The sequence below is a fragment of the Empidonax traillii genome, unplaced genomic scaffold (assembly GCF_003031625.1).
Source record: "Empidonax traillii isolate 1590-97213 ecotype Southwest subspecies unplaced genomic scaffold, ASM303162v1 scaffold19:size3308961, whole genome shotgun sequence".
In the NCBI taxonomy this organism is placed as follows: Eukaryota; Metazoa; Chordata; class Aves; order Passeriformes; family Tyrannidae; genus Empidonax; species Empidonax traillii.
Window position 1 is genome coordinate 1,802,039 of NW_020955212.1, and position 27,124 is coordinate 1,829,162.

The 27,124-nt window shown below is 40.6% G+C and overlaps 1 protein-coding gene across 1 annotated transcript; it reads right to left on the bottom strand.

Annotated features, from left to right (window-relative positions):
- Nucleotides 1-4,097: 4,097 nt before the first annotated feature.
- GPD1L (glycerol-3-phosphate dehydrogenase 1 like) lies at nucleotides 4,098-26,375 on the bottom strand. The gene is made up of 8 exons (XM_027897711.1): nucleotides 26,243-26,375; nucleotides 21,523-21,700; nucleotides 20,571-20,711; nucleotides 16,844-16,982; nucleotides 15,555-15,667; nucleotides 8,102-8,335; nucleotides 7,592-7,698; nucleotides 4,098-4,520 (listed from the first exon to the last, which is right to left on the bottom strand). The coding sequence occupies exons 1-8, from the start codon at nucleotides 26,293-26,295 to the stop codon at nucleotides 4,424-4,426; spliced, it is 1,062 nt and encodes a 353-aa protein (XP_027753512.1). The 5' UTR covers nucleotides 26,296-26,375; the 3' UTR covers nucleotides 4,098-4,423.
- Nucleotides 26,376-27,124: the final 749 nt, after the last annotated feature.

The window sequence follows — 27,124 nt, forward strand, 5'->3', positions numbered from 1 at the left end:
TGCCAAACACCTCTCCTTTGCACATGCTGGGATTGAAGCAGATAATCTCCTCATCCATTATTCAAAATAGAAGTGTTACCTTTTAGTGCTCAGATTTCAAGCAGCTCATGGCAAATCACAGGAGAAAACTCCTCGTGGCCAGGAGAGAGGCAGAAGATAAACAGCTTTACACTTTCCAAAACTATAAAGTTCCACGAGTCCCAGGACAGCATTTTATTTCAGCATCAACCAGCCACTGTGAAATCTGTGTACTTCATTCATATGACTTCAGCCTTACAATGAAGTCCAGGTTAGGAACATCACGAAGAATCATCAGCACAGGCCATTGGAAATTGACTTCTTGTCTGTCATTCTTCTTGTACAGCCTGGTTGCTATTTACAGTCAGAGGATGAAAGACACCCAGCCTGTACACACTGATTTAGTGAGAAAGCTCCACCCCTTCAGAAGATAATATGAAACAAAGGTATCCATCCTAATTCTCTTGTGATGGTTTTTACTTTCCTGTTGACTGAGACTAATTAGAATTAAAGCCCTTTTGGATGGTATGTTTGAGACACCTACATATTTATTCTAATAGTTGATTTCATGAAATTACCTAATGGCTGAAACTCTGTCTTAAAATTAGGAATAAAATGCATTCAGTCAAAAATTTGATGGGCAACCACTTGTCTCAGTATCTGTATGTGTAAATGAGGAATTAGGACATTGCTCTCATTTTATGAAATGCTCTGAGGCTTTCAGTAGACAGTGCGTTATTCTGTTCCCCAAAAAATCCACACTTCTTTTACAGCATGGTGCCCCACACTAAACAGCAGACCTTCCTGTCCCTTGTTAAACACTTAAGACACCTCTCACCAACATACAAACTGACAAAACTGAGCACAATATGCTCTCATTATTTCCCAAGGTCTTTCAGCTTCAACATTCAATAGAAACAAACACTGCTCTACACACAATACAAGAACCCAAGACCTCACAGACCATACTGTCCAAGAGCTGAGGTAGTGGCTGTTGCCCTGTACGGGGATGGTCTTACACGACAGGCAAGCCAGGGCCATGGGCAGAGGTGTTGGGCATTTTATAGCAAGCCCCTTCTCGCAATTCCAGTGGATCTACAACACATGCATCTGGTGTTTAACTAGAACCACCTCCAAACACAAGGAATACAGCGTAGGACAGGTGCAATCATACAGGAACCTCAGGAAATTCAGAAATAAATAAGAAGAAAAGTAACTGCAGAGCAGGCAGAATCGGTCACTTACCGACCAGTGCCCTCCAGTGGCTCCCACAGCATCTCAAGAAACTGAAGACAAGAACCTGTTTTCAGAGGTCAAAGGCACTGTAATGGTATCTTTAATGGACAGAAATGAAATGCTGACATCTGGATGCCAAATAGCTCTTTTTAAAATCCACGTTCTTGTATGGCAGCCTCATATCTGCTATCATTACATCCCATATCCACAAAAACCTACATTCCAGCAAGTGAATAAAATATTAATCTCAAACCATGTAAAATGAGACAACAGAAACCAAAATGATTCCCAAGACAAAAATGTTTATTTGTACTCTTCAAACAGGTGTACATTCAACATCTTTAAACAAGACCAGTACATATGTCTAGGGCAAGCTGAGTAAGTATCATTAGAATATAATGCCTTCCTTAATAATTAATGTTCATAAACCAAGAATTAGTTACAAATTTATGACCCCTTGCACAGGGGTTAATGTTTTCGGTAAGACTATCCCAGAACTAGGCAAAACAGAGCGTTTGTAAGACAGGACTCTAATCATTCAGTTTCAGTACCATATCACAGCTTTTTAATGAACAGTAATTATTAGTGGGGGAAAAATACCCCCACTCAGTGCCAAGCTGAGGGTTCTCAAGCACTAAAGAGCAAATGCAAATGGTGAACTATCTATAGAAATTTAAATAAACTACTTTAGTTACTGAAACCTCACTTTTTGTCTGAAAAAAACCAAGAATATCATAACAGACTGGAGGAAAGAATTCCATAAAAACCTTTTCTCTGGATTTGCCTTAGAATATAGGCTTCTGTACAAAACAAGAACAGTTAAGATTTGGGGGGTTCAGTGGTAGAAGTAGTATTGGAATAATAAAGAAATAATTTAAAAATATATATTAATTTACCACATTTAGCTTATATAGCCCTTTATGTATCTTACAAAATGCTACTGTTCTATATACTGCCTGTAAAAAAAAAAAAAGTTTATATATATATAATGTATATGTACACATATAAAGGAAAAGCCAATGAATTTGGTATTAAAAAAAAAAAAAAACCAAACAAAAGAAAGCATAAGAAAACACACTGAAAGTTATGCAGTAATGAGGAGTGTGTGCTCCACGTGTGCGTTAGTATAACAGTGCTTCCAACCTCAGAACTTCCTCTTAAATGCCTAAGCAGAGTGCTTGCTCCAAGTCAGCTCTACCAGTGGTGTTCCCAACTGCCACAAACATCTGGTGTTACTTAACTTCTGGCCATCTGTTATATTTAGCACTAAATCAGAAGTAAGGCAAAAGAACTTTTGACATCCCTGAATATCTGAGGACATTCATGAGATCTCCCAAAAATTAATGCAAAACAATACAGAAGCACAAAAATTGTACCCCTGAGCTGAAGCATCTTCCTGTCTACACAAAGCTGCCCTAATTCCTGCCTTGTTCAGAGTAATCCAGGCTACCTAAGTATGACAATTATTCCCAGGCATCCCCCCTGTTTTAGCAAGTTTTGAATGACAACTTAAAGCTTCAGGATGGGTTTGTGCTCATGATTTCTGGTCTAAAAATGCCACTGAGAACAATGAAAAACAGTTGTGATACTGCTCAGAGGTTAGGAGTGGATATTCAGAGCAGACGGACATTCTTGTTCTGTAAATCCTGATGTCAACCCTTTTCTCCCAGCTGGAAGAATGAGTCCTCTCTTTATGTACCTAGCATATGTTTCACCAAAAAAAAAAACAAACCAACCCACACTTCAGTACACAAGGAAAGCAAAACAGGTTTTATTTATCTATCTTGTCTTGCATCAACCTTAAAAGGAAAAAAAGAAAAAAGACCAACCAAGCCAACTCCACCCCTAAACTCCATAAAAATCACAAATTTTCCAAAACTAAAATGATCCTCCCTGATACAGCAAAGGTGTCTGAAAAAGACCTAGTTGAGATACCTGGGGAATAAAAGAGACAGATGCCTTTGAGAAGCTTTCTGGGAGATGGGTCATAAAGGATTTCAGCACCCACTGAAGTTTCGTCCAGTGAAAGAGTAACTTCAGAACTGGGGAGGCTGGATTGAGACTTCAGTCCAGTTGACGTGTCAGTCACTGGCAGGCACTGAAATGAATGCAGTCATCCTACTGGCACACAACCCTTCTGACATCACAAGCATGACCTACCACAGAATTCCTCTAGCATTCCTTGGAGTGTTGTGTGGAGTGTAACACTTTGCAGCTCAGCCAGAAACACAGCAGAACAATTCTGAGCAGTGGATACCCAAGAGTATCCTTCCCCACCCTCCCAACAATACCAGTGAAGAACAACCACAGGTACAACACTAAAGTGAACCATGGGCTCCAGGGTTCAGGACCCCCAGGTCAACATCTCTGGCTTGCTTTGGGGAATGGCATTCTAGAAGAGCCTAGGAACAGTAAGAGAAAAACTGAGAAATATAAAAATGCAAGGATTAAAAAACAGAAGGGGAGATAATGATCCCCCTCTAGAATATTCCCTTTAAAACAGTGTAATTAAAACCCTTAAATTCACTTAGAAATTGGTTTCAAAATAACCTGACAGTTTTAACAACTTCCAAAAATCAAAGTATTCTTCATTTGATTTCATTAAAACATCCCTGTAGCCCCCTGAATAACTGCTACCACTTGTTTTGTACTAACATTGCTTAAATTAATATAATCATAAGCATGCAAAATGTTAAAATTTAACTGCATATACAAATAAAACCAAGTTCTAATAGAAACATTCCTAATATTTCTCAAGGTTACAGGCTTGATTCAGTCTCTGATCAAAACCAGTGGGATTCTTCCCACAGCGTCCAGTGGATTTTGGATTAGGCCTTAATAAAAGACAACAAACCCTTGTGTTTTATGGCGTAGGAGCACACTCAAAGTACACTTGCGTATATAAACCAGGTTTGTAGTGCAACTTCCGTACTGCGTATCTTAAACCAGTTGCATTTTAGCCAGTAGAACGACAATCACCAAGCCAACACTGCATGCTGTGTCAAACTAGGCTGTGTAGGACAAAACAACACCCCTTCAGAGACATTCATGTTGTTACTGTTGCCTAGTGAGCGGCTTTGAAGGAAGCTTAATGATAGATACATCCACTTGAACCCAGACATTAATTCGAAAGGCAGCAGGCTGCGTTATTTCAACAGCCTGATTGATTTTACATGTGCTCTGGATGACTTTGAAGGCAGGTTATCATCTCCCTGACAGGCCTCCCTTCGTAGCAGATTTGATACACAGCCGTGAATAGCGGAAACCTGAGGAAACAGAGGAAGCAAAAGCAGCATAAGTTTATTCTGTAACGTTTTCTTAAATGAGGGAAATAAAATGGAGTGAGAAGAGGTAGGGCAAAAAGGAGAGATGGAAAAAAACAATTCTTTTTTTTCTATTTGTCAAGTGATAACACTGGGCTGAAAAGCACTAGATAAATACAGAAACCTACATGAGTCACTCCCTGAAGCCCAGCTAGCTGTAATGGAGCCTGCAACATTCATTATGTATGGCACAACCATTAAGTGATCTAAAAAATAAATTACAAACACTCATATCTTTCCTGGCCGTTCTTACAGCCCTACTCATCTACGGTTAAAAAAGGATGACTGGTACATCAGTTATGCATTACTTCTGAGCAACAATTTGATAATACAGAATATGACAGAAAGAGACCCAAGAAGACATTGAAGGCCAAGTTTTTAATAAGAACCCAAAATGAAACCTGGATTTTGAAACACTACAATTCTCTATCTACTTTTTTCTTTCTTTTTTTTTATTTTTAATTAGCCACATTTCCAACAATCCCCAAATTATTTAGGCTTCTCTGATAATATGAAGGCTTCTTACAGCATAGACACTTTACAGAAATTTGCATTTGCTTTCTGTACTTCCTGGACAGTGACAGCTGGATGATTCCCATTTGCATACAAAGCCTGATGAATTTTAGGGATTAATTACCTGTTCAAATACATAAGCCATTTCAGTGTGGCCTTTTATAAGGAGCACTGGAGATAGTGAAACAGTTAATTTCTGAGTGATTCAGAATACATCTGGCCTAGAACTTTCTCCTTAGGAAAGCTGTCCCATCAGTCACTGTTTGTAATGCACATTTCAACATTGAGCAGAATCCCCAGCCAGTACTGAGCACCACACCTGCTTGCCCATACACTCTGCTGTCACTTGTTACTGCAGCAACTCTGGTGTCAGCACATCACTCCAAACCAGACTCCTCAAAGTGAGCCAGAGGTCACAAGAGAAGCCATGAACCAGCCAGGAATGCCATCACACCATGGTGACTGCTGCGTTCTCAGGGGCACATACAGGATTTGTACTTGGCTCAATGCAATATTTCCCCATTACTGGAGAAAAAAGTGGGGGAATGGACACGCATGTGAATTCAGCCCATCATTTCTATGGCTTTTTTACAAGTGCTTAACTCAAAATGTAGAACTTAATTTTCACCTGAGACATTTTAATGTTCTACCGCAAAATGCATGTCAATTCTGACTTATTTTTGTGGAAAAGAGGCAAAAATAGCAGCAATAGCAAAAACTACTTCAGGTCAATCCAACAGACTTCATTTTCAGTTTTATTTAATTGGAGGAAAAAACTCTATCATATAGCCACATAGCTGGTCTCTCAAATCCAAGGCTACACTACTTAGGTTGCAAAATCCTTCCTAGGAAATCTGCAGGAAAAAGAATTTACACAAAGACTTCTGTGCTTCTCAGCAAACCTCACTTGGCAGTTACTTCTCAGCGAAGAAGCACCGGCACCAGAAACCACAACGGAAGCCCTGCTGCTTATCATTGAGCACATTGCTGTGCACAGGTCTGCCCCATGTCACACGGGGAGACCAGTGCCAAGGCCGACTGCAGGCTCAGGGCCAGCAATCCCCAAATGCATCTTTATGCCTGAGCACATCGAGAGGGTGAGGTCTACAACTGTTGAAATAAAAAAAAGTGGCTGCACTGCTGATATCAACAGGCATCCACCCTGCCACCAAGGCTCTTCTGCTGAACTTTGGCGTATTTCTGTGCAGCCTTGGGGCTCCTCTGGTAGGAAGAGAGTATGAAATTTTACCCTTACTACGCTGTTACCTCTTCACTTTTAAACTGTGGCTGCTTCACTGTGTTTTGTGTTTTAAAGCAGTAGTTTTTGAAAAACACGTTAAAAGTTGTTTTCAAAAGCCTTGTTGAATGAGACCTTCTATGAAGAACTGGCACATGTATGTTGGCATCCCAGAAAGAAATTAGCAACACTCTTGTTTTCATGTCTTTCATTAAAAACACATCTTGAACTCTTCTATAATGCACTCTATTTGTTGTAAGGTAGAACAGGATATAAAACAACCAACCTAAAAACCCCTCAAACACAGCATCCTGTCTCATTTAGGAAATCATAAGCAGCAAAGAATGAAGCCAACATTTTAGTTACATTTTTTCTACAGTTAGCTTAACTACTGTACACTGAGGAAACAGATTTAGGTGCTTTACACCAAAGACAATATTAAAAATTTAATCATTTAATGTAGCTGATCCATTGAAACTAGACTTTAAAAACTGCTTTGGAAAAAGAAGTAACAAGGCTTGGTCTTCTAACTGGCAGTTATATATTTCCTGATTTTGCCTCTTCTATAGAAAGGAACAGATAAATGCATCCCTTAATCTCACAAGGAGACAACTGTGTGTGTGCCTCTAAGAACCGTACTTGTTCTGACTCAAATACAAATGAACAAAGCCAGGACAATCTCCTTGATTTCATACCACAAAAAAGCCCTGACCTACAGAAACAGATGGCAGGTGTTAACCTACAGCAAACTGGAAATCACATTAGGAAAGAGAACTGTGGTGTCTAAGCTAAAATCCATGTCGTAGAATCAGCCACTCTATTCAGATGATCACCTATAATGGGTTCTTTATAACAAAGCTCCTCTCCTTGGAGGTAAGTAATGAATTTCCTACTATGAAATGAGCTCTAGAGCCTTTTCACAAGTCTCTTCAGGAAGCTCCGCTTCTGTTTTCATGCATTTTATTCTTTTCACATGTTAGAACACACTTGCTGTGCTTTTCTGTAGCAGCAGAAGGCAATAATACATTCTGCAAAAGAAGGACATTCACAAATTTAACGTCCCACTAATAGCTCTATCTACACCAGTAGATATTTTGAGGTTCTATTCACTTCTCTCTCTGATTTTAACTGGGGATTAAGCTGCTCTTATTGCAATGCTTTTATTTTTGGCTATTACATTTATGAAGATATGAAAAACCGAATATGCAGAAAGAATTATGGAGATAAAAAAGGGATATGTGGAAGTTGTTTTATCTGTTCTTACTGCTCCAGCATTCCTTTCTGCTTCAGGATGCGATGCACTTCTGCAGAAGTCTGTGGTCCTTGCAGTTTCTGACCATTCAACATTTCTTTCTCTAATTCTTCAATAGACTAATCAACAGAGGGGAGAAGAAAAGAAAGAAAAGGAGAGCTATGATGAAATTTTCAGAAGCTTGACATCGTAATCTGGATTAAAAAAAAAAAGTTACTGAGGATTTTTTCTTTCTCAAAAGTGACCTTGATTGAGCATATATAATATTCTCCTATATTCTTGTTTGTCAATATTCTCCTTCTTAAATCTGCATCTCCCAGCATCTTAAGTCTTGGGCTTTTTTTTTAAATCACCTCTGCCCTTTTTAACACCTTTACACTCATTCTAGCCTTGTAAAACACTCTGTAACAAGAGGAAAGAGAAGGGCACTCACTCATTCGAGCTGGCATGATTCAGATACCTCTACCATTGCTCCAACAAACCAGGAATGCAAACACAGATTTCACCCAGTGAATGAGGTACCTTTCCAGTTTTAACAAATGCTTCTGCTACACGTCGATTCCGGCCACCATAACACGTTGTGATGAGATCAGCAACTCCACAGCTCTCCAGGAAAGTGGCAGTAGACACCTGTCCTTTGCAAAATATTCTGGCAAAGGCGATCATCTCCATGAGGCCAAGGCGAATAATGGCAGCTTTGGTATTGTCACCGCAGCAAAGACCATCACAGAACCCAGCTCCTACTGCTACTATATTCTAATGAGAGGAGAAAGGGGAAATGAGTCAATAATCATTTACAGGATCCTAGAAGACACCAAAAGACAGAGTGCAGATGTCTTTAAGAACTGCAAACACTTTACTAGTGAAAGACTAGATTGCTTTGGGCTATTTTGGTTTGGGGATTTTGATGTCTATAGGATAACCTTTAAAAAATAAAAAAAGAAGAAAAAAACATGTCAAGCCTTACATTACTAAGTATTTCCAAGGATAAAAGCACAGTTAAAGCTCTGGCACAAGTTGCCCCCAAGGCTGTGGAGCTATTATTACTGACTATATCTAAGAACAGGTTGTACTAAACCAGAACAAGGTTTTAGCTAGATTGAGATACTCTTGCCCCGAGGTGGGGGTAAAGTTAGATTGACATCCCATAGTCCTTTTATCCAGATTTTCTTTATGATTAAGTAACACTACATAAACGGAACACTGACATCCTAAAGGACCAAATTCAGCCAAGCCAATAGTAACCAGCCCTTTCAAGTATGCAGAGTTTCTGTAACAGTAATAGTTAATCAAGGATTCCCAGAAGGTTCATGACACAGGATAAACTTTCTTAGCAAAAAAAGTGTTTTTTTTTCCTTAGACCTGCTGACAGCATTCTATAAAGAATGTGCTGTTTATTCATGAACAATCAGCTATATGATCTCTTCTTTGGTTTAAGAACATAAGGATTAGATGAGAGACATTAGAGTGAAGTGACTATAAAAACTATTTTCTAGCCTGGGAGTCAGAGCAAAGACTAGCCACAGTTCCACTGCCCCAACCAAAAAAAACCCAAACCCCTCAACAAACTGTACCAAACCCCCCAAAAAAGATAGTGTTCTGGCATATTGATAAAGCAAACAAGGAAGTACTGGATGTAGTAGTATCTTTTTGCATGCAACAGCAGCAGTGACCTCAACAGAAAGCACAGGAGAATGAACATTAGGGCACCTAATGCAGCACCTGATGCAAGGAAAAAAATAAAATCAACCAATCAAACCAACTTTAACTGTTGATGAAGAAAGAGCAACAGTCAGAAGCTGCTAACGAAAGAAACGAGCTGTTTAACAACTGGTGTGGTTTTGTTTTTTGGACTGTAAGAACCACAAATGCCAGACAGCTGCAGAGCTGTGTGGCCAGTCATGGCGAAGTGACTCCGAATCAAATGAGGTCAGAGGATCAGTCACTGCTTTTTGAGCAGCTAGCTGAGGCCTAAAGGTGACCCTAAAAGTTGCAGACAGATCTCTCAACATCAAAACTGAAGCAGCCAAAGACAGCCAGATTTCAAAACTGGTACTTTAGATCATCTTGGCTTAAATACCGGCTGTGGTGATTCAGTCAAGGTATGTTTTCATCAGATACCTATTGCAGAGCAACCTCCAGTATTTGTTCACTTGGTGGCAGAGCAAGAGGAAGTCAAACAGATATTTAAGAAGTTTTCAGACTGGATAGCCCATTTAAATTCATATTATATATGTGATGTCTGCATGCTTAGCTAAAAACAAAAACATATTTGAGCAACCTCTGAGCTTTTTCCATATGCTTCTTGAACGCTTCAGTACTAAAGTTTCCCATTCCCTCCAACTTTGTCTCCTCGACTTTCCTCTCCACTTTAAAGCAGCCTACCTGATCATAATAAACAATACAATTTGGCCACGGTATTTTGTTGTCTACTTCCACCTTTCGCAATGTTTGTCTTTGGAGCAACAGAAATACTCTTTTAACCAAGTCGTACCAAGACTAGTTACTTCAGAGGAAATGGTGTAGGGAACAAAGGAAGCTGTGAGTTCAACTCTAAAACACTAAGCTCCTTGTTTGTACAATGTCCCCATTGTATGTTCTTAATGCAGTTTGCAAATAATGGGGAAACAAGACAACTGATTATGCTCTAGAACACACACCCATGCCTAGGAGACTCTTATATCCTGGTCTACATAACCCTCAGGCCACAACTATGAATTTACAAGGTCTACCATCTGGTTTCATTTGAATCCTTGAAGAACCTTTGACGACTGTCTAATATACTGTAGAGAACTAATTATACCACATTGAAAGTTACACCTTACTCAAAGATGAGCCACTCCTTTTAAAAACAAAACCACCATCACAAAAATCTCAAGAAACTTTCGACTGAGTCATCCTTCAGTCCAAAACGAGACCAAAACAGGCAGTTTTGGTGCCTGAAATCTCTGGGTGTAGGCAGTAAGCTGAGTTCGTTTCAGGAAGATGCATAAGCAAAAGACAAATTGACACACAAGAGCCTAATGGCACTAGCACTACATTGATGCTCTGAGAAGCACTCTGTGGGGGGCACAACCATGTTAAGATCTGGCAAAAACATCTTTCTGTGTCTCACATGGTTGATCCAGGATGCTGCCACTGCCAAAGCCTACATCTGAAGTGTCCTAGCTTGAGTAGGAATAGAGTTCATTTTCTTCTTAGTAGCTGGTACAGTGCTGTGTTTTGAATCCAGAATAACATTGATAACATGCAGATGGTTTTGGCTGTTGCTGAGCAGTGCTTGCTCTAAGTCAAGGACTTTTCAGTGCCTCATGCTCTGCCACTGAGGAGGTGCACAGGAAGCTGGGGACGGGGGGGAACATAAATCAGGACAGCTGATCTGAACTGGCCAAAGGGATATTCCATACAATAGAACCCAGTATATCAACAGGGAGCAGTTGGCCAGGAGCCACCAACCACTGCTCAGGGACAGTGGGTGGTGAGCAACTCTCATGTGCATTGCTTGTTTTTCTTGGGTTTTCTCTCTCTCCTTTTCCTTACAACTACTATTACTATTGTTGTTATTGTTACCATATTTTACTTTATTTCAGTTATTAAACTGAAAGAATTCAGTTTAATACAAGAATTCCTGCAAATGCAATGGGTGTATAATTGCAGGTGGTGAGAGTCAATGTTTCCATGAGCTTAAAAAACTGACAGTATTTGCATACACACATGGGAGTCTGAGAGTCCAATAAGCAAGGGCCCACCTGTTGTTCCAAAGGTTCAAAAATACTGCCACAATATAATCCCAAAATTACTGCAACACAGTGTTCCTCTTGGCCTGAGGGATTCAGAGCTTTTAAACTCACCACACGCTTGAGCAAACACATTTCCCATATCTTGGCATTAACAGCTTTTTACATTAAAGCATTCATCCTGTAAGCAAGATGCACAGGGTGGGTTTATACTGCATATGGTTTTAAGGTACTAAAAACTCTGCCCTAACAGGCGAGCCCTTAGATGGTCTGGTCCAGAAGCTGGAGCTAGCCCTACTCCTACTTATTCCAGACCATGAGCAAGGAATGGATTCAGTTACTTTATCACTGGATAGTGAAGCTATGGTCTGGAAAAGAAACGCTGATGCCAGGCAGTGCTCACAGTATGTGTCAGAACAAATGAGAAGAAGTGTCTCTTACTTGCACGTGACCTGCTGCAAACATGCCAGAGGTCACAAATGCAAGGTCAACAGATAACCAAGAAAACAATGACAGTAAGTCTGCTGACAGGTTCTCTTACACAGTCAGTGCTCAGAACTATCAAGCTTCCAGTTCACAGAACGTTTATGGAGAGCTCATGAAGGCAGCTTCAGCAGCCATTTCTGAGGCAACTGCTACCTCTCCATAATCAAATGGATCAGTAAGAGAACCAAGCAGAAACGTTATTTCACCTGGGACATCCAGCCTTCCTTGAAGTAGCATCACAGCTCAGCACAGCCTGCTTTCCCTCTGCTTACACATGAACTTGGAGAAGCTCCTTGCTTCACGTGATGGTTGAGAGAGGTCAAATGAAGTCTCAAAAAATCAAAGACAACATCAGCAGGACTGTCAGAGAGGTTAAGTATAAACTGTTTGCTTGCTCCTGGCAAACTTGAATTTCATTTCTGCTTAAGCTCAGGAAAAAGGAAAAAACTACCACAGTTGAATTCTACGGTACCTAGACTGACCATCCAACAGTGACTGCCCTAAACACACTTTGCAAGACCACCTTTGCAAGTAACAATGCTGGGTTACATAATCTGGTAAACAATTAATCATCACTATATTTCTTACTTCTTTTCTTAGGGCTATGCTGGAGCCATAAGATTTAGAGTCAGGCCTGAAGGTACCTGAAAGACAATGACAGCTGCTGCTCCTTCTCCTTCCTACAGGAACTGTCACATATGTCTTGGTCTTTGGCTGCTGCCACTTGAGGGTTTCTAACTCTCCAGATCCCTGAACTTAGGGCAGCTGGAGCACGGCTGTTTTGCCACATCCAGAGGTTAGGTTCTCACTCCTCCTCCTCTCACACTCACCCTGGCACTGCTGCACTGGGTAAGTGATTCAGGTACAGTTTACCCCCAGAAGCGCGGGTACCAGCGTTTACATTGCCTCTCGAGTACGCTGCTGGGATCGCACACCAGCGCAGTCTGGCCTCACATCTGCACTGCCTGTAAGGCCCTACACTGGCACAGGCAGTAAGGACTGTAAGGACACCTCAGAGGTGACAGCCTTGGGTCTGTGCTACTCTGCAGTATCACATCCATCAGCAACCAGAAGCACGTCCATACGTATGCACAGCTGCACACACCACCCCTGCAGCGGTGTCATAACCTTTAAGCGTTCCCTAGGGAGGCCCACTCATCCTCTGGTAAAGGCAGAGGAACTTGCAGGTGGCTTTGAGTCAGGCCACCTGTAAAGCCAACTACCCAATATTTGAAGTTTGTTCATTCCTGACCTCAACACTTACAAAAGGTCACCAAACAAATGGGAAATGTGCATCACTCTTCATAAGAAAAAAAGTCATCACAGAGGAGAGTATGCCAAGCACTTTTTGTTTCAACAGCCAACAAGATACTGTAGACATCTGTTCCTCCTCAGTATCATCAGATTTTGTACAGTCACTGCCACTGTCTATTCAGCCAGTCTCCAAGCTGACTCAAGACTGCAGTTTCACTGCAATGATTTCCATACTTCACTGTCTCTCCCTCAGCCCATTGTCACAAATCTAAATACAGTAAATGAAGTGGATATTCCATATATATATGTATATAAATAGCGATCAGGTACACGTCCTCTCATGACCACCGAGCAGCAATACCTATTATTACAGTCTGAATTCAAATAGGCTTCAAAAAACAAATTTCAAACTTAAAATTATCATTGTAAGGGGAAGCTCAGAGCGTTCTTTGTTACCCTTCTGTATTTTTTCCCAGCCTTTAGGCAACTACCCACATTGAAAATCTTCCCTGTTTAGAAAGGCTTGCAGAAATAAAAAGTGAGGTAAAGTATAGGTTTTTAACATTCTAGTCCATTATGCCAGTAATACCAGAAAAGTCTTCTTTTCCTAAGCTGGTATTTAGAGAAAAATGCAGAAGCTAGGAGAATGTACTGTTTTTCATAGGGTACTATTTCTCATGCTTTAAATACCAATCCATGAGTTGCTTTTACTATTTCCACACTCAAAAAGACATTTGCCTGCTTACCTCTGTCCTCCCAGCTGTAGTTTGCAGTGGCATTACTGACATTTTGAATTGGCACTGCTACAGACAGAGAGTAAAACCTCTCTTTTTATACCTGTACCTTAACACATGACACTGTCGTCTTGTGAAATAGGAATTTCCTCCTTCCAGCAAGTTAAATAACGTTAATTTTCACTATGTTTTCATGAAGTATCTTTCTATATTTAAGAACGTAACAGTCAACTGACTGAAGCTACATGAAATTTTCCCCTAAAAACAACCATACCAAAAGATGCTTACTTTTCACATTCTTACTATAAGGACTCAGATTAATATTAAAAAAAAGAAACATTCTTGTTGTTACCCTTAGCAAACAATTCTCCTCAAAATAAGTATATACAACTTCTAAGAAAAGTGCTATTTACATCTGAGTTTTGCATTTTGCCTGACTTGGACCTTTACAGTGGAGTTTTGAGTGTCTGCTGACTACCTGCTTAGTTTGCTGGGCTCATCTCTAGCACCCTTTCAAAAGATTTGTCTGGAATAAAAAAAAGTTCCTGAGACAGAACTCCTCTATCAAACAAGAATTTAAGCTAGTAAGAAAACATCCTGCTGAGCAGATTGGAAAGGAAGATAAATCTGTAAAACTTCTTTACTAATTTCAGGGGGTTTTACACAGGGATTTCTTTTCTGCTAACCTCCCACACCACCAGAGCATTTAAAAGCAATGGCTACAGAGCCAAATTGAGAAACTGTTATATATACAGTAACTTCAAAACATGCTGCACCACCTAACCCCAACAATGCACAGACCCACAACCACCTCCTCCTCAGGACTTCCAGCATGACAGAATTATCAAGAAAACAAGTATGCTAAAAAATATGCTATTGTAGCTATCAATCTACTTCCTCTACTTCATCTTAAAGACATCACTGCTTAGTGTGACAGCTTTGCAAACGAATGATGCAGTTTACACAAAATTTCAGCAGCAAAGCCAAAGTAAGAGAAGTAATTATTCAAAACATAAAAAATAAAAAAGTAACCTAAATTATCTAGTAAACCATTACACCCATCAAAAATGATTCACAATAGGTATCAGATGATGTGAAGCATGGTACTGTTGCCCACAGTGCCAAGAAACTAGTGCCTTCCTTTCACAAATGGCCTGTAAATTAATCTGAAGGAATAGTAATTAGAGTATGTTTAAGTTAGCCTTTGCTTCCTGACAGCATCAGTTTTCTACCAAAAAAATTTTGGATGAGTTAACTGTCCGAAATAATGTTTTTCTTATTCAGGTCATTTCTGGATGTGGTCATCCACACAAACCTTATCCAGTCTATGTCCACAAAATATAAAACGTAAGATGCTCACATTGTTCATGCCAATGAAGAGAGGAACAGTTTTGTCAATAGACACAAAAGATAATTGCCAACTCCTTTTTCCCTTTCTTTTTGTGAACACACTGTTGCAAAAAAAGAAGGGAACTAAAACAGATTTAGAAATACATCGACCAGTTAGAGGGTACTTGTTCATGACTGCTAAGGGAAAGATGTAGAAAGAGAACTTGGGAGATAGTGAGACATGGGTCTAAAAGGCGGCTCTCAGAACACGCTGCTCCCCAATTTCCCGTCTAGTTCTTCTGGAAGTGCTATGTACCAGTTTTATGTATTATAAAAAACACAATAAATTTAATTCCTTAAATGGAAATGCCCCCTTTTTTTTCTACAAGGATCACAAGGTACATCTGTGTACCATCAGCAGCCAGTTAATCTTACCTTCAGAGCACCACAAAGCTCAACTGTATCTGCATCATCTACTACAGTTATTCGGAAGTTTGGAGTCTGCAGGAGTTCTTTGAAGAGAAGGCCATTTTCCAAGATTTTGCTGCCTGTTGAGAGAGACAAAGGAAAGCTAAAATAATGAATAATTTATTTATATGTTATTTAGCTTTCCTGTGCAAGCCAAAACACTTAAAAGCAGAGATAAGGTTTTTCTAGCTCCATCCTAAACAGATTCTTGTTCTAAGGGACCAAGGACATGTCTACATTGCACTTGAAAGTTCTGCACTGAGTTACTCTGAGCTTCTTAATAATTAACTGTCTGCTCAGCAACAGATTCTAAATAACAGTTCCATGAATTCTCTATATACTCTCCATTATTTGATCATTCTCTTAAAAAAAATCCCAGTTAATAAAAAAAACAAAGGTGAATTAAGAATACAGCAGGAGCAATTCTATCAATTATTTTAAAGCCTGCATTCCAGAAAAATACCTACTGATAAATGCATGTCAAGGATGTTTTATTAATTGAGCATGCTGCCACTGACAACTGTTTCTAAACACTAAGAGGTAATTCAAGCATTCAAAGTCAAGTTCAATGCAAAAATTGCGAATGAGATGTTAGAAAGCTAACAATGCACAAAACTGAAGAAATTAACACTGAAAAAAATTACATGAACTCTGTGTTATTATGTGTACCTGTATGCATACACACACATATATGCCTGTTTAGAAACAGTAAAATTCAAACCTGGGCACATCTTCGTGCTGCGAAGGTGTGCAGACATCAACATGGAACTAAAACAATTTCTAGCTTTTGGGCGAAAAAAGTGTTTTGAGAAATTAAAACAAGACATTGATACCTTAAAACAACAAACAAAAAATCAAACCAAAACAAACATGCATAAAGGTACCATCTGTGACCATAACATCAGAGCTGGAACACAGAAAATATAATTGTTTATCCACATAAAGCCATGCAGACCAAGAAAATCTTAAACAGAATAATAAAATCAAGCAGTTTGCTCTGTGGGGTGATAAAAAGCATGCTCGTATTTCACATGCTAAGTCACAACCCAAGTGAGAATGGGTAAAATTGTGCTTCTCTCTCTCCCTATATTTCCAGTATTTTCCTAGTACTTTTTTAAGTGTAAACATTTAAAAAAATTCAATCAACAGCTCTGACAATAGCCAGCTATGTCGAAAACAGTGAAATTTGAGGTATCTGGTGTGCAACTGTGAGGACAGGAGCATGTGTTAAACATTCTTAATACTTGGAACAATACCTATTGTGGTTTCACAGAATTTCTCTGCTGCCACCTCATTGGCAAGGTTAGCTCCCATCAGCACACTGATGTCTATTCCCATCTTCTCTCGAATAATGTCAGAGATCAGTTTGAGTCCCTCCGGGCCTTCATCTATTCCCTGCAGCCAACATTAAAAGGAATTACTAACAAGTCATTCATTAGGCACAGCAGAGAAGCAAGCACACAATAAGTCTTGTCCACGGGTGAGAAGTGAAACAAGGCCTACTCAGAGAGAGACTAGAGATGACAGATGTACTACCAGGGAAACTTCTGCTATTGTGACCTCTTAGAATCAGGGGAGGTGGCACCTTAAGAATAAGGACTAAGCCCTAGATGATGATAACAGTTTTTATTCCATGCTCAAGGACCTGATTCTAAGAAGTGTTGAATATTCAATGTTGTCAGTTCAGAATCTCAGCTACTTATTATCAATTGTATTCTTAATACAATCTGTGAAGCATAACCAATCCATCCATTATGAATCAGGCCTGCATTTGGGCTTGAAATTGCACCAAAACTCACAAAATGGCATCTGAATAACTTGTTTTGTGAAGAGGCATCTGAACTATGAGAGGCAGACTCCCTCATGCTCATTCTCTATGAGCAGAAACCCTGCTTGCCTGAACCAAGAACTCCAAATGAGACCACTTTCTTCTCACAAAACCTTCCGTCCCAGCCTGCTAAATGCAGAATACTTTTTGAGTTTTTTAAACAGGAGTATGGCAGACAAGCTATTAAAATGCTCATTCTTTCCCACAGTATACCACCCTTTGTGTAGTACTATTTTTTAATGTTGGAGATTTGATACTTTGGGGGATCGGTAATCTTTAATTATGATGTGTGATCCTCTATTAATTCCAGATATACATAGACACACATACACTTGTATGCTGCCGGTGGTGACATTTCAGACAGGCAGTAATTTGCATTTCCACAGATAAGAGGTGCTGTTCCTTAAATAACATGGTGCAATCAAGAGACATGCAGAAATGCCTGTATAAAACCTGCCAATTAAGATAGTGCTTGCATTTCTGCATTATTTTTCAATCTGTATCACTTAATGCACAAATCTATTTCTCATCTTTAATGAGCCATACAGAAATAATCTGAAAGTAAGTACACATATATATGTTGTATTTTTCCCCTCACAGTGTCAAAAATGTCCCCACAAAATAACTGTAAGGCCCCCCTCCCTAAGCACACATATTGGGAACAACTCCAAAAAAGTGAATAACTACATAACAATTATTCATGCAGAAAAAAGGAGATCAGAAAGGCTTAGGTGCCAAATTCTGCTCTACTATGAAACAGAGGTATCTTCTGACAAAGTCAGAAGGAGAGCTGTACCTGTTTCTTTTAGAATGAAATCCAATACTGAATGATAGATGATAGAACAAAACCCAAACATCTTCCTCCCCCCCAAAAAACAAGGCTCTAACATGGGTATTTTCACTGGGCAACAATGGTCCCCAGGCAATGCAAGTCCAATTCTGTGACCGTATCGTTTGCATCCTAACACACCTGTCAGAGCAATCCCTGGGGCCTATAATAGGTGAATGAAAATGAGACTGATGCTGAGGTTGCCGAAGAGTGTTTTGAATGCCTTTCACCTAACCTGCTTCGTGTGCTCACTGCTGTACCACTTGCTGTAAGTTGTATAAGGTTCCTCCCCCCACACCCACACAGTGATTTGTTAGGTTTCCATAGACACAGAACTCATGTAAAGCAACACAGATGCAAATATTTCAATGGAAATGTGTATTACCCAGCAGAGAAACGTCATTACTTCCCAAAAACTAGTTTTATTGTCAGATGTTAGGCTCTGCTTGAAGATTAGTCTGTCCAGAAAAAGAAAGAAAAAAAAAAAAAAAACAAAACACAAAAAAAAGACTAAAAGGTGACAAGATGACACACAGCTAAGGTGTCAAACAATTTAGAAAGCACAGAAACAAGATGCCCCACTAAGGGTATTTTTCAGAGCAGAACTGCACTTTTAACTGCCAAAGTTAACACAAGCCACTTTAACAGCCTTAGCATTGAGCAAAAGACACAAAAATATGACTTTGATGCAAACAGCCTGCATAAAGAAGATGCAAAAGTAGAGGAAAGAATGCATTCCTGCCTCTATTGCTTAGTTTCATTGTTGTGCTAAATCTCCACCAATTTCTTTTTAAATGATACTTTTAATGATGCACAGTTACGACTTTTCATAAAAACTGACATGTATTTTGCATTCTCCCACAAAATATTAAGAGGCCTCACAGACCTTCTTTGGAAAGGCTGCCTATGGATGCAGTGTTGGAATGTGACTGTGGGAAGCTGCCAAGTAACTAACTCTGCTTTGCATGGCAGGTGCCACTATTTCACTTCCACTACGCTAAGCACGGGCTTTTTGTTCTGTTGGGGTATTTTTTTTTGTTGTTGATGGTTTGTTTGGGGTTTGGATTATATTTTTTTCTTTAAAGATAAGTATTTCCCCACATGCTTGGTTTTTTAAACATAGCCATTAATCAACACTCCATTGGAGCACCGATAATCAGAACAATAATTCCAAGGGAATATAGGCCCGGGACCCTGACTTCAGCTATGTTGACATAAATCCTCATTTACTCCACTAATTCATTAGTTACTCCTTTCACTATAGACAAGAGAACAAAAATCACGTTTAGCAAATAAAAAAGAGAATATTTATCTTGAGCTATGCATTCAAACCTTTTAATAGTGCCTTATTTTACCTTTCTAAGATACGAAGAGTTTTTTTACAAAATGCAGCAAGAGCACTCCAGAAGCGTTACTTTTTCATACATGTCAGCAATATACCAGGTCAACACTGACAAAACCAAACAGATTTGATGGGCTTAGTTAGACAAACTAAAAGGACAAGCTTGCAGTAAGCAGTGATAGGGGCTTTTTGTTCTTTTTGAGCACAGATCCATATATGTATCATTTTCCAGAAATGACAGTAAACAAGGGAATGTGTGCTGAGAAAATGGCCTATTCTCAACAAAGCAACAACAACCCAGAATCTTCCAAACCTTGTGGGAATGGCTTATTATTTGCAGCTAAACACACAGGGGAAAAAAGCCCACTCACCCAAAAAACAACTCCAAAAATAAGCTAATCCACATTTTAAAATTTTCCTGCCAGCAAAATTACAAATACTCCAGTGAAAACACTTCCTGCACCTCTGCCCCCTCATATTTCCTGTGCTTAAACTGTCTTTTCAGGTAATGCTGAACAGACACTCTCGTTGCAACATAATATTTGACATGAACAAGAGCACTATCCTCTCAGTCACATGAAATTCTCTCAGCAGTTCTTAAAATCATCAACTCAGCATGTGGGATGTGCATTAACAATCAAAGCATTATGCTTGTGCTCTGTTCTTCATCTAATGATGCTTTTGGAAACAACAAATAAAAGACTGGAAAGCTTAGTGGTGCAAAACATATTGACTCCCTCTTTCTTTCTAAAAGTCTTGTTACCAGCCTCATTTTCCTCTTCCTGCAAGCATTAACCTAAAACGAAACACTGCATAACAATCCACTAATGACCGAGACAGATTCTAATCTTACACCTGGAAAGGTTTAATGGAACAATCAAGTGAATAATGCACAGAGACTTTCCATATCAAAATACCAAGCCATGTTGTTTTAGAAGATTCCCTGACACGTTCTTGGTTACTAACACATAGTATTTATCATACCTTTATGAGAGTTATGCCGAGCGCTTTCTTGGGTACTCGCCCTGTGATTTCATCGCAGATTTTATGAATGAACTGATGAGGAATGACGAAAACCAGCAAGTCTGCATCCTGTACAGCTTCATTAAGGTTTGGGATAGCAACCTGTGTGGTTATGGGAGAGAAAGGCCACGTAACTTCTCAAAATTAACACTAGACACAAGTGGTATCTGATAAAGATAAAAACCCACCACAGTTGCTGAAGGCTGTGGAAATGGGATTTCAGGATTATGGTTGAAGAGAAAACTACAATGCACAGCCAGTCATGTTTTTTCCTGCCCAAAAGCTCTACTGAACTGTCAGCAGCTACAGCCTCTTATAATATTTTTGGGGCAGGAGTCACCGCCTGCTCACCCACCATCACGTTACACCAACAGAGAATACATGTGGAGTCCCACTGTTCTGCCCTGCCAAGGCTACATCTAACACGCTGATCTGGCTGCACGTGGTTGAAACACAACTGAGAACCAAATAAACTGCAAACACCTTGAAGTTTGCTTGAGAAACACTCTGATTCTCATCAATACTTTTAAAGAGTTTCAGGACACCTGACATCAGTTCTCACTGACCAGCCAGCTCCCTTCCAAAGTTGAGGCTAATTTTTTTTCTTTAATGAGTATGGTCAAAGCTGTTACTTTTGCCCTTGTTTTCACCTTTGCTTCTTTATACAGAAGCTGAAGTAACATAAAGACAATAGCGAGACCAAAGAAAAAGAGAGAGTAGAGTGCACTGGATTTACTTAACTGCATAGTTACATAATTTTACTGAGTCAAATCTCTGAAGTCATCAGTAAAATAGCATATAGTCTGAAATATTATAAACCCTAAAGGTGTTAAAAAACAATTTTTTACGTCCATTCACAGCATAAGCAATATTCCCTCTGCTCCATAACTATAATTTAGCTTCTGAGCCTTACCACATTATCTGGCAGCTTGTGTCCAGGGAGATACTTTACATTTTCATGTTCTCTATTTATGATATCTGACAGTTTTCTCCCATTAATATTCTCCTCGAAGACCCACATCTTCACCGTGGAAGCAAACTTCTGCAATTTTTTTACATTATTGCCTACTATTTTGGCAACTGCAGAACCCCTGCAGGAAAGAAAACAAAAACAGTCTTAAAAAAATTATGATTTTACTCTAGAAAAAAAAAGAGATTCCCTTTAAAATAATCAGAAATGCACAGACTGTTTGACCAGTTACCATGCAGATCTAGTAAAACAAATGGAAAAATACACCAGTGATTCACACTGGCTCCCTTCTCTCAAATGTATCCACAGTTGGTTGGACTGAAGCATTTACAGAAAACATCCTTATTTATGTTTTCTGCTTATTGTCTATCCAGTAAGAGTTTAGGTTACTGTATTTCCCCAAAATCAAAATGATTATATCTTCAAAGTAGAGGTAAAAGTGACACACTAAATTTTTTAGAACGTCATTTTCACCTTAAGAGATAGGAAGCTTCTTTGCTAAGATGACTGACCCATCAATTGTTGTATAACATTGATAGGTACTGAAAGCCAACAAGCATTTATATGTTCCAGAAGTTATAAGCTTTATGGTTATGCAGCCAACCTCACAGAATTTAACTATTGCAACAGCATCCTCTGAATTTGTAGGCAGATAATTCCATTACTGTTAGCCCCATATTCTCCCCAAGAGCAGCACACAGTGAAACCTGTAGGACAGTCATCAATGTTACTTCTCAAATCTTTAAACGATAATGAAATTAATGAGAATTACAAGAGGAGGAACAAACACAACCTTCCCTTTCATTCCTAGCACGAATGCTATATGGAAGAGAAAGATGCAACTTTATGAAACCTGTTAACCTAACTTCCTTTTCCAGGATAAGGAGGCAGCTTCATAGTTACTGATAACCTACTAAGCAGACACAAGAAAAACTTAAAAAGATTCATTCTGCTTCAAGAGTTTTTAATATGGCACAACTCACTTCACTGCATTAAAGATGTGTGCTATCACAGGGCTAAGATCACATTATAGGTAGTGGCAGAGAAAAATTATAGTATCCTAAGTAGGCCTTTTTCAGTTAAACCATAAAACTGTATGTCTTAAAATAATGGAATTTACTTCTCTAATGGCACTTCACACACTAAAAGCTCCCTTGGATTCAGGACATGATACAGAAGGCACAATTGTAAGCCATCTCTTATCAGGCTCATATTCTGTGTCTGCACACACACAACGTGGTTTCCGCTGCGACGCCATACAGCTCACCAGCAAAAACCCCAAATTTCAGATCCACGCAAACAGTGTGAATCGCAGTAAACACCACACAGGGATGTGTTCCTCAGACAGCGCTTTGAGTTTCTTTAACAAAGACACATTTACTACTACAGATTTATAGACAAAGCCTGGATCCTGCAAATCCACTGCCTTGACTTTTGAACTTCCCTACACATTTTCTGTGCTTGCTGGTGACAGAGCAAGGCAGAAATAACTGATTCAGCAACTCTCCAACTGGGATTTTCAGTCTGCCAGCATGAAGTCTGGCAGTGTGTACTGCTTGAGTGAGACATTAATTCCATTACTATTTAACACTTAAATGCCTTAGCTGTCTCTTTTTTTCAGCCTTTGAATGCAGTATTAAAAAATGAAGATTTGCCTAGTCTTAGTTTCTAAATTCAAGAAGATTCTCCTGACTGGCTTCTCTGGTTCTCCATTTCCTATTATACTGCAACCACTGTTTTAGGACCATTTCACAGTTGATCTGCTTTCCCCTTATCGCTTTAAAAGTAAAGCACAAAACCCACAAACTCCTGACGTTGCCCAGCAGTAGAGGTCATAATATGCAAGTGTAAATGACATTATTAACTCTAGCTCTACCATTGTCCCCGAAAAATCATCTCAGTTATAATTTTCCTCCCATTTTTCTACAGCAAGTTCCCAGCTGTAGGAATCCCTATGTCCGGTAACTTCCCACCTCTTCCTAAAATCCACAGTTTCTGTTCAAGTTGGGCAATCAGGCTAATTAACAACTGGTTCTAACAAAACAGAGAAGGATAAATTCTGACTGTGCACACCTCATTAACCTGCCCTGGAAGTATTATCAGAAGAGCAGGCTACAGTACATGACCGAATCAGCTCTTGCAGTAGGCAACTTCCTTGAATCCCAAGGCACATTTCCAAGGTGTATTCTACACACATTGAAGAGAGTTTACTTTATCCCCTATCAGAAAGATCCTAATGCAATCACTTATCCACCAGCTGAGCAACCCTAAAAGGGCAAGGCCAGAAACGTGACAGCTCCTGCTCTTCCGCACCGTGTGAGCCATCTGCTCTGTCCCATGATCTTCCATCAGGTGTCGAGTGACCCCTGCCAAGTCAACTTCATTGTTAAGGTGACCTTTCTCCAGCAAACCGACCGAACAAGTCTGACTGGAAGTAGTTTATCATCCAAGGTGACTGGCTCAACCCTTCTAAATGGTTACTGTCCCTCCAAGCTCTTTTAGGTTTTTTTTTTCATCCTAGATATAGGTCAAAGGGCTGTGAGAAGGCAAAGACTTCCATACAGTTACTGGCACTTGTCCAAAACAATCATGTTACAGAGAACTCCAAAACCCACAGTCTCCAAACTACTAGATACCAAACCACGCTTAGATCAGCTGCTCATGTGCTTACATTTTAGGCACCAATAGTCACACCCTCCTGTAATCCAGGCTTCAAAACTATGTAATCCCCAAATATCAACAATCAGATGTTTATAAATACTTCCATTTCTCTCTAGTCACCTGCTTTTAACCATTAAATGCTTCCACTTTAGGACCACAGGCCGCAGTTCAAAAAGACACAAACACACAGGTACACAATTAATATTAAGTCCGATTTAGTTCAGTGGCTGCACATATTATTGAATCACAGTGTTCTTTGTAGTCAGGGTTTGGTGCCTGTCACCCCATGGACTTTGAGGAAGAAACAACTCACCTCTCCAAGAATTACTGTTTTCAAATTTTGGTTACTTTGGTTTCTGCTTTCCTGATGCAAACCCCCCTGCCATCACATATGAAATAAGCTACGAGTTATTTGCATACATTTATCCTGAATAGAAAGGAAAAAGCTGATGCCCGGTAATAGCATTCTCTCTTTCTCTCAGCGTAGGAGACATGGGCATTTTGCCACCGACTCATCCTATTTGCGAGGCGCTTTTCTTACTAGTAAGCTGATCCAATGAGGTGAAAACAAAATATATGTGCACGTGGTTATCACTAGTAGGCAATATCTGCAAAACCTTTTGCTTCTGCAAGTGTGTTTCACAGTGAATCAAATATAAATGCAGTCAAACTTCCTGCAAAACTTTTTTTCCCTAAGTTTCAAGTACGGAACAACAGCAACAATACTCCTAAAAGACTAGGTCTCACTACATATTTCCTTCTGACATATACAGCAGTGCTCAGTACCTCCATGGTCATCTTACAAACTAGTGCAAGGAAAGCAGGACATGCTGCACTGGAATGTCAGCCATTCCCTCGACAAAGAAAAACACAACTTGGCAGCTGCTGATATTTTTAACAGCAGCAAAAGTCAACTGCACGGAATGGGCAGGGGGTGAGCAACAAGTCTAAGATCACACTGAAAAAAGACTGACAAGTTTGGTCCAATAAAACGCAGCACCTTGCTCTACACTGAACTCCTCTGAGTTTAGATTTAACGTCTTAAAACCCAATGTTATCACAAATAATGTGTGCTTAGCATTAGTAATTGAAGTGACAAACTGGGAAGTTATATTTATATAGCACATTGTACACCAGGACCTGGTGTAAAAACTGTGATCAGGAATGGTAGAGGAATAGGTAAAGAAGCCAAAGAGATAGGTAAAGAAACCAATCAAAGGACTCTTAACATGACACTCCTTTTGAAGAATGATTTGATGTAAATCTACTGCCTTCAGTAGACGCAGCAGCAAGTTTAAGCCTAATTATAAGCTAGCAATAGAGGCAGCAATAAAACCTTGTCTCGAGCTCTCAGTGTGCCTCAGTATGATCAGTTTGAAAGAAAAAAAAAAAAATGAAAAAGAAGACATTTCAAATAACCTAGCATATGGCAATTCTTCTTTGAACTGGCGTGGAAAATAGGAACATAGGAAATCCCGAACCACACTTTTGTAGACAAGTAGGATTGTTGGCGAAGCCCCACAGGCAGCACATGGTTAGAAAAAAAAAAAAAAAAGAAAGAAAGATGTTCAGCATCTTTAATGTCTACGTCATCTGACATCGGACAAAGCACACAACAACTACCACGTTAAAAATATCTTAAAGCAATTTCTTCGCAGAACAGGCGGGTGTTTCACACGCAATCGTTACAAGCTCGACTCTGCCGCTTCTTCCTCCGAGCGTGTCAGGGCATCGCCTCCGCTCCGAGCTCCGAGGGAGCCCGGGGGCAGGAGGAGCCCACCCGCACGGCCCCAGGGCCCGCCACAGACGGGCGACACGGCGCTGCACCGCCGGCACCGGGAGCCCTCAGCGCCGCCACCCCTGAGGGCAGCGCGGCCACGGCGCCAAACCCTCCGGCTGCGGGCGCCAAGCGACGGCAAGGCCCGGGCCGGCACAGCCGCAGGGATGGCCGTGCCGAGGCGGCCGCCCGGGTGTCCGCCCTCCCGGGGGCTGCCGCACTCACCAGTTTCCCGAGCCCACGATGCAGACCTTGAGAGGGCCGGCGGGCAGGGCCATGGCAGCGCCGCCCGCGCCCCGCCGGCGGCCGCGCCGATGAGCTCCGAGAGGCGACCGCCCCCGACTCCCGCCTCCGCCGTCAGGGCTCGCCCGCACCTCCCTCCGCCCCTGCGGCGTGCCGGGAGCTGTAGTTCCATCGCCCCGCCGTGCCGGGTCTGCGGATGGGACGAGGGCTGCCGCGAAGGACGAGGCTGAGCGGAGCCCTCGACCCCAGCAGGCAGTCCCGCAGGCGCTGCGCCGTAGCGCAGAACCACAATTAGGTTGGAAAAGACCTCTGAGATCATCAAGTCCAGCCTGTGACTAAACACCACCATGTCAACTGGACCATGGCATGAAGTGCCACGTGCAGCCTTTCCTCAGACACCTCCAGGGACAGTGACTCCACTGCCTCCATGGGCAGCCTACTCCAATGCCTAATCAGCCTTTCTGTGAAGAAATTCTTCATAATGTCCAACCTGAACCTCCTCTGGCGCATTTTAAGGCTATGTCCTCTTGTCCTATCAGTTGTTATTTGGGAGAAGAGACTGACTTCCCCCCCTCCCAAGTTACAACTCCTTTCAGGTAGTTGTAGAAAGTGATAAGATCACCCTGAGCTCCCTCTTCTCCAGGCAGGACAACCCCACCTCCCTCAGCTGCTTCTCACAGGACTTGTGCTTTGTACCCTTCACCCACTTTGTCACCCTTTCTCTGGACTTGCTCCAGCTCCTCGGTGTCCTTCCTGAATTGAGTGGCCCAGAACAGGACACATAAAGTTGACAGTTCTTCAACAGTCTAGAAGGTTAGACTGTCTGCAGTCTGCAGTGTTTTATGAGGCTGTATATCATCATCA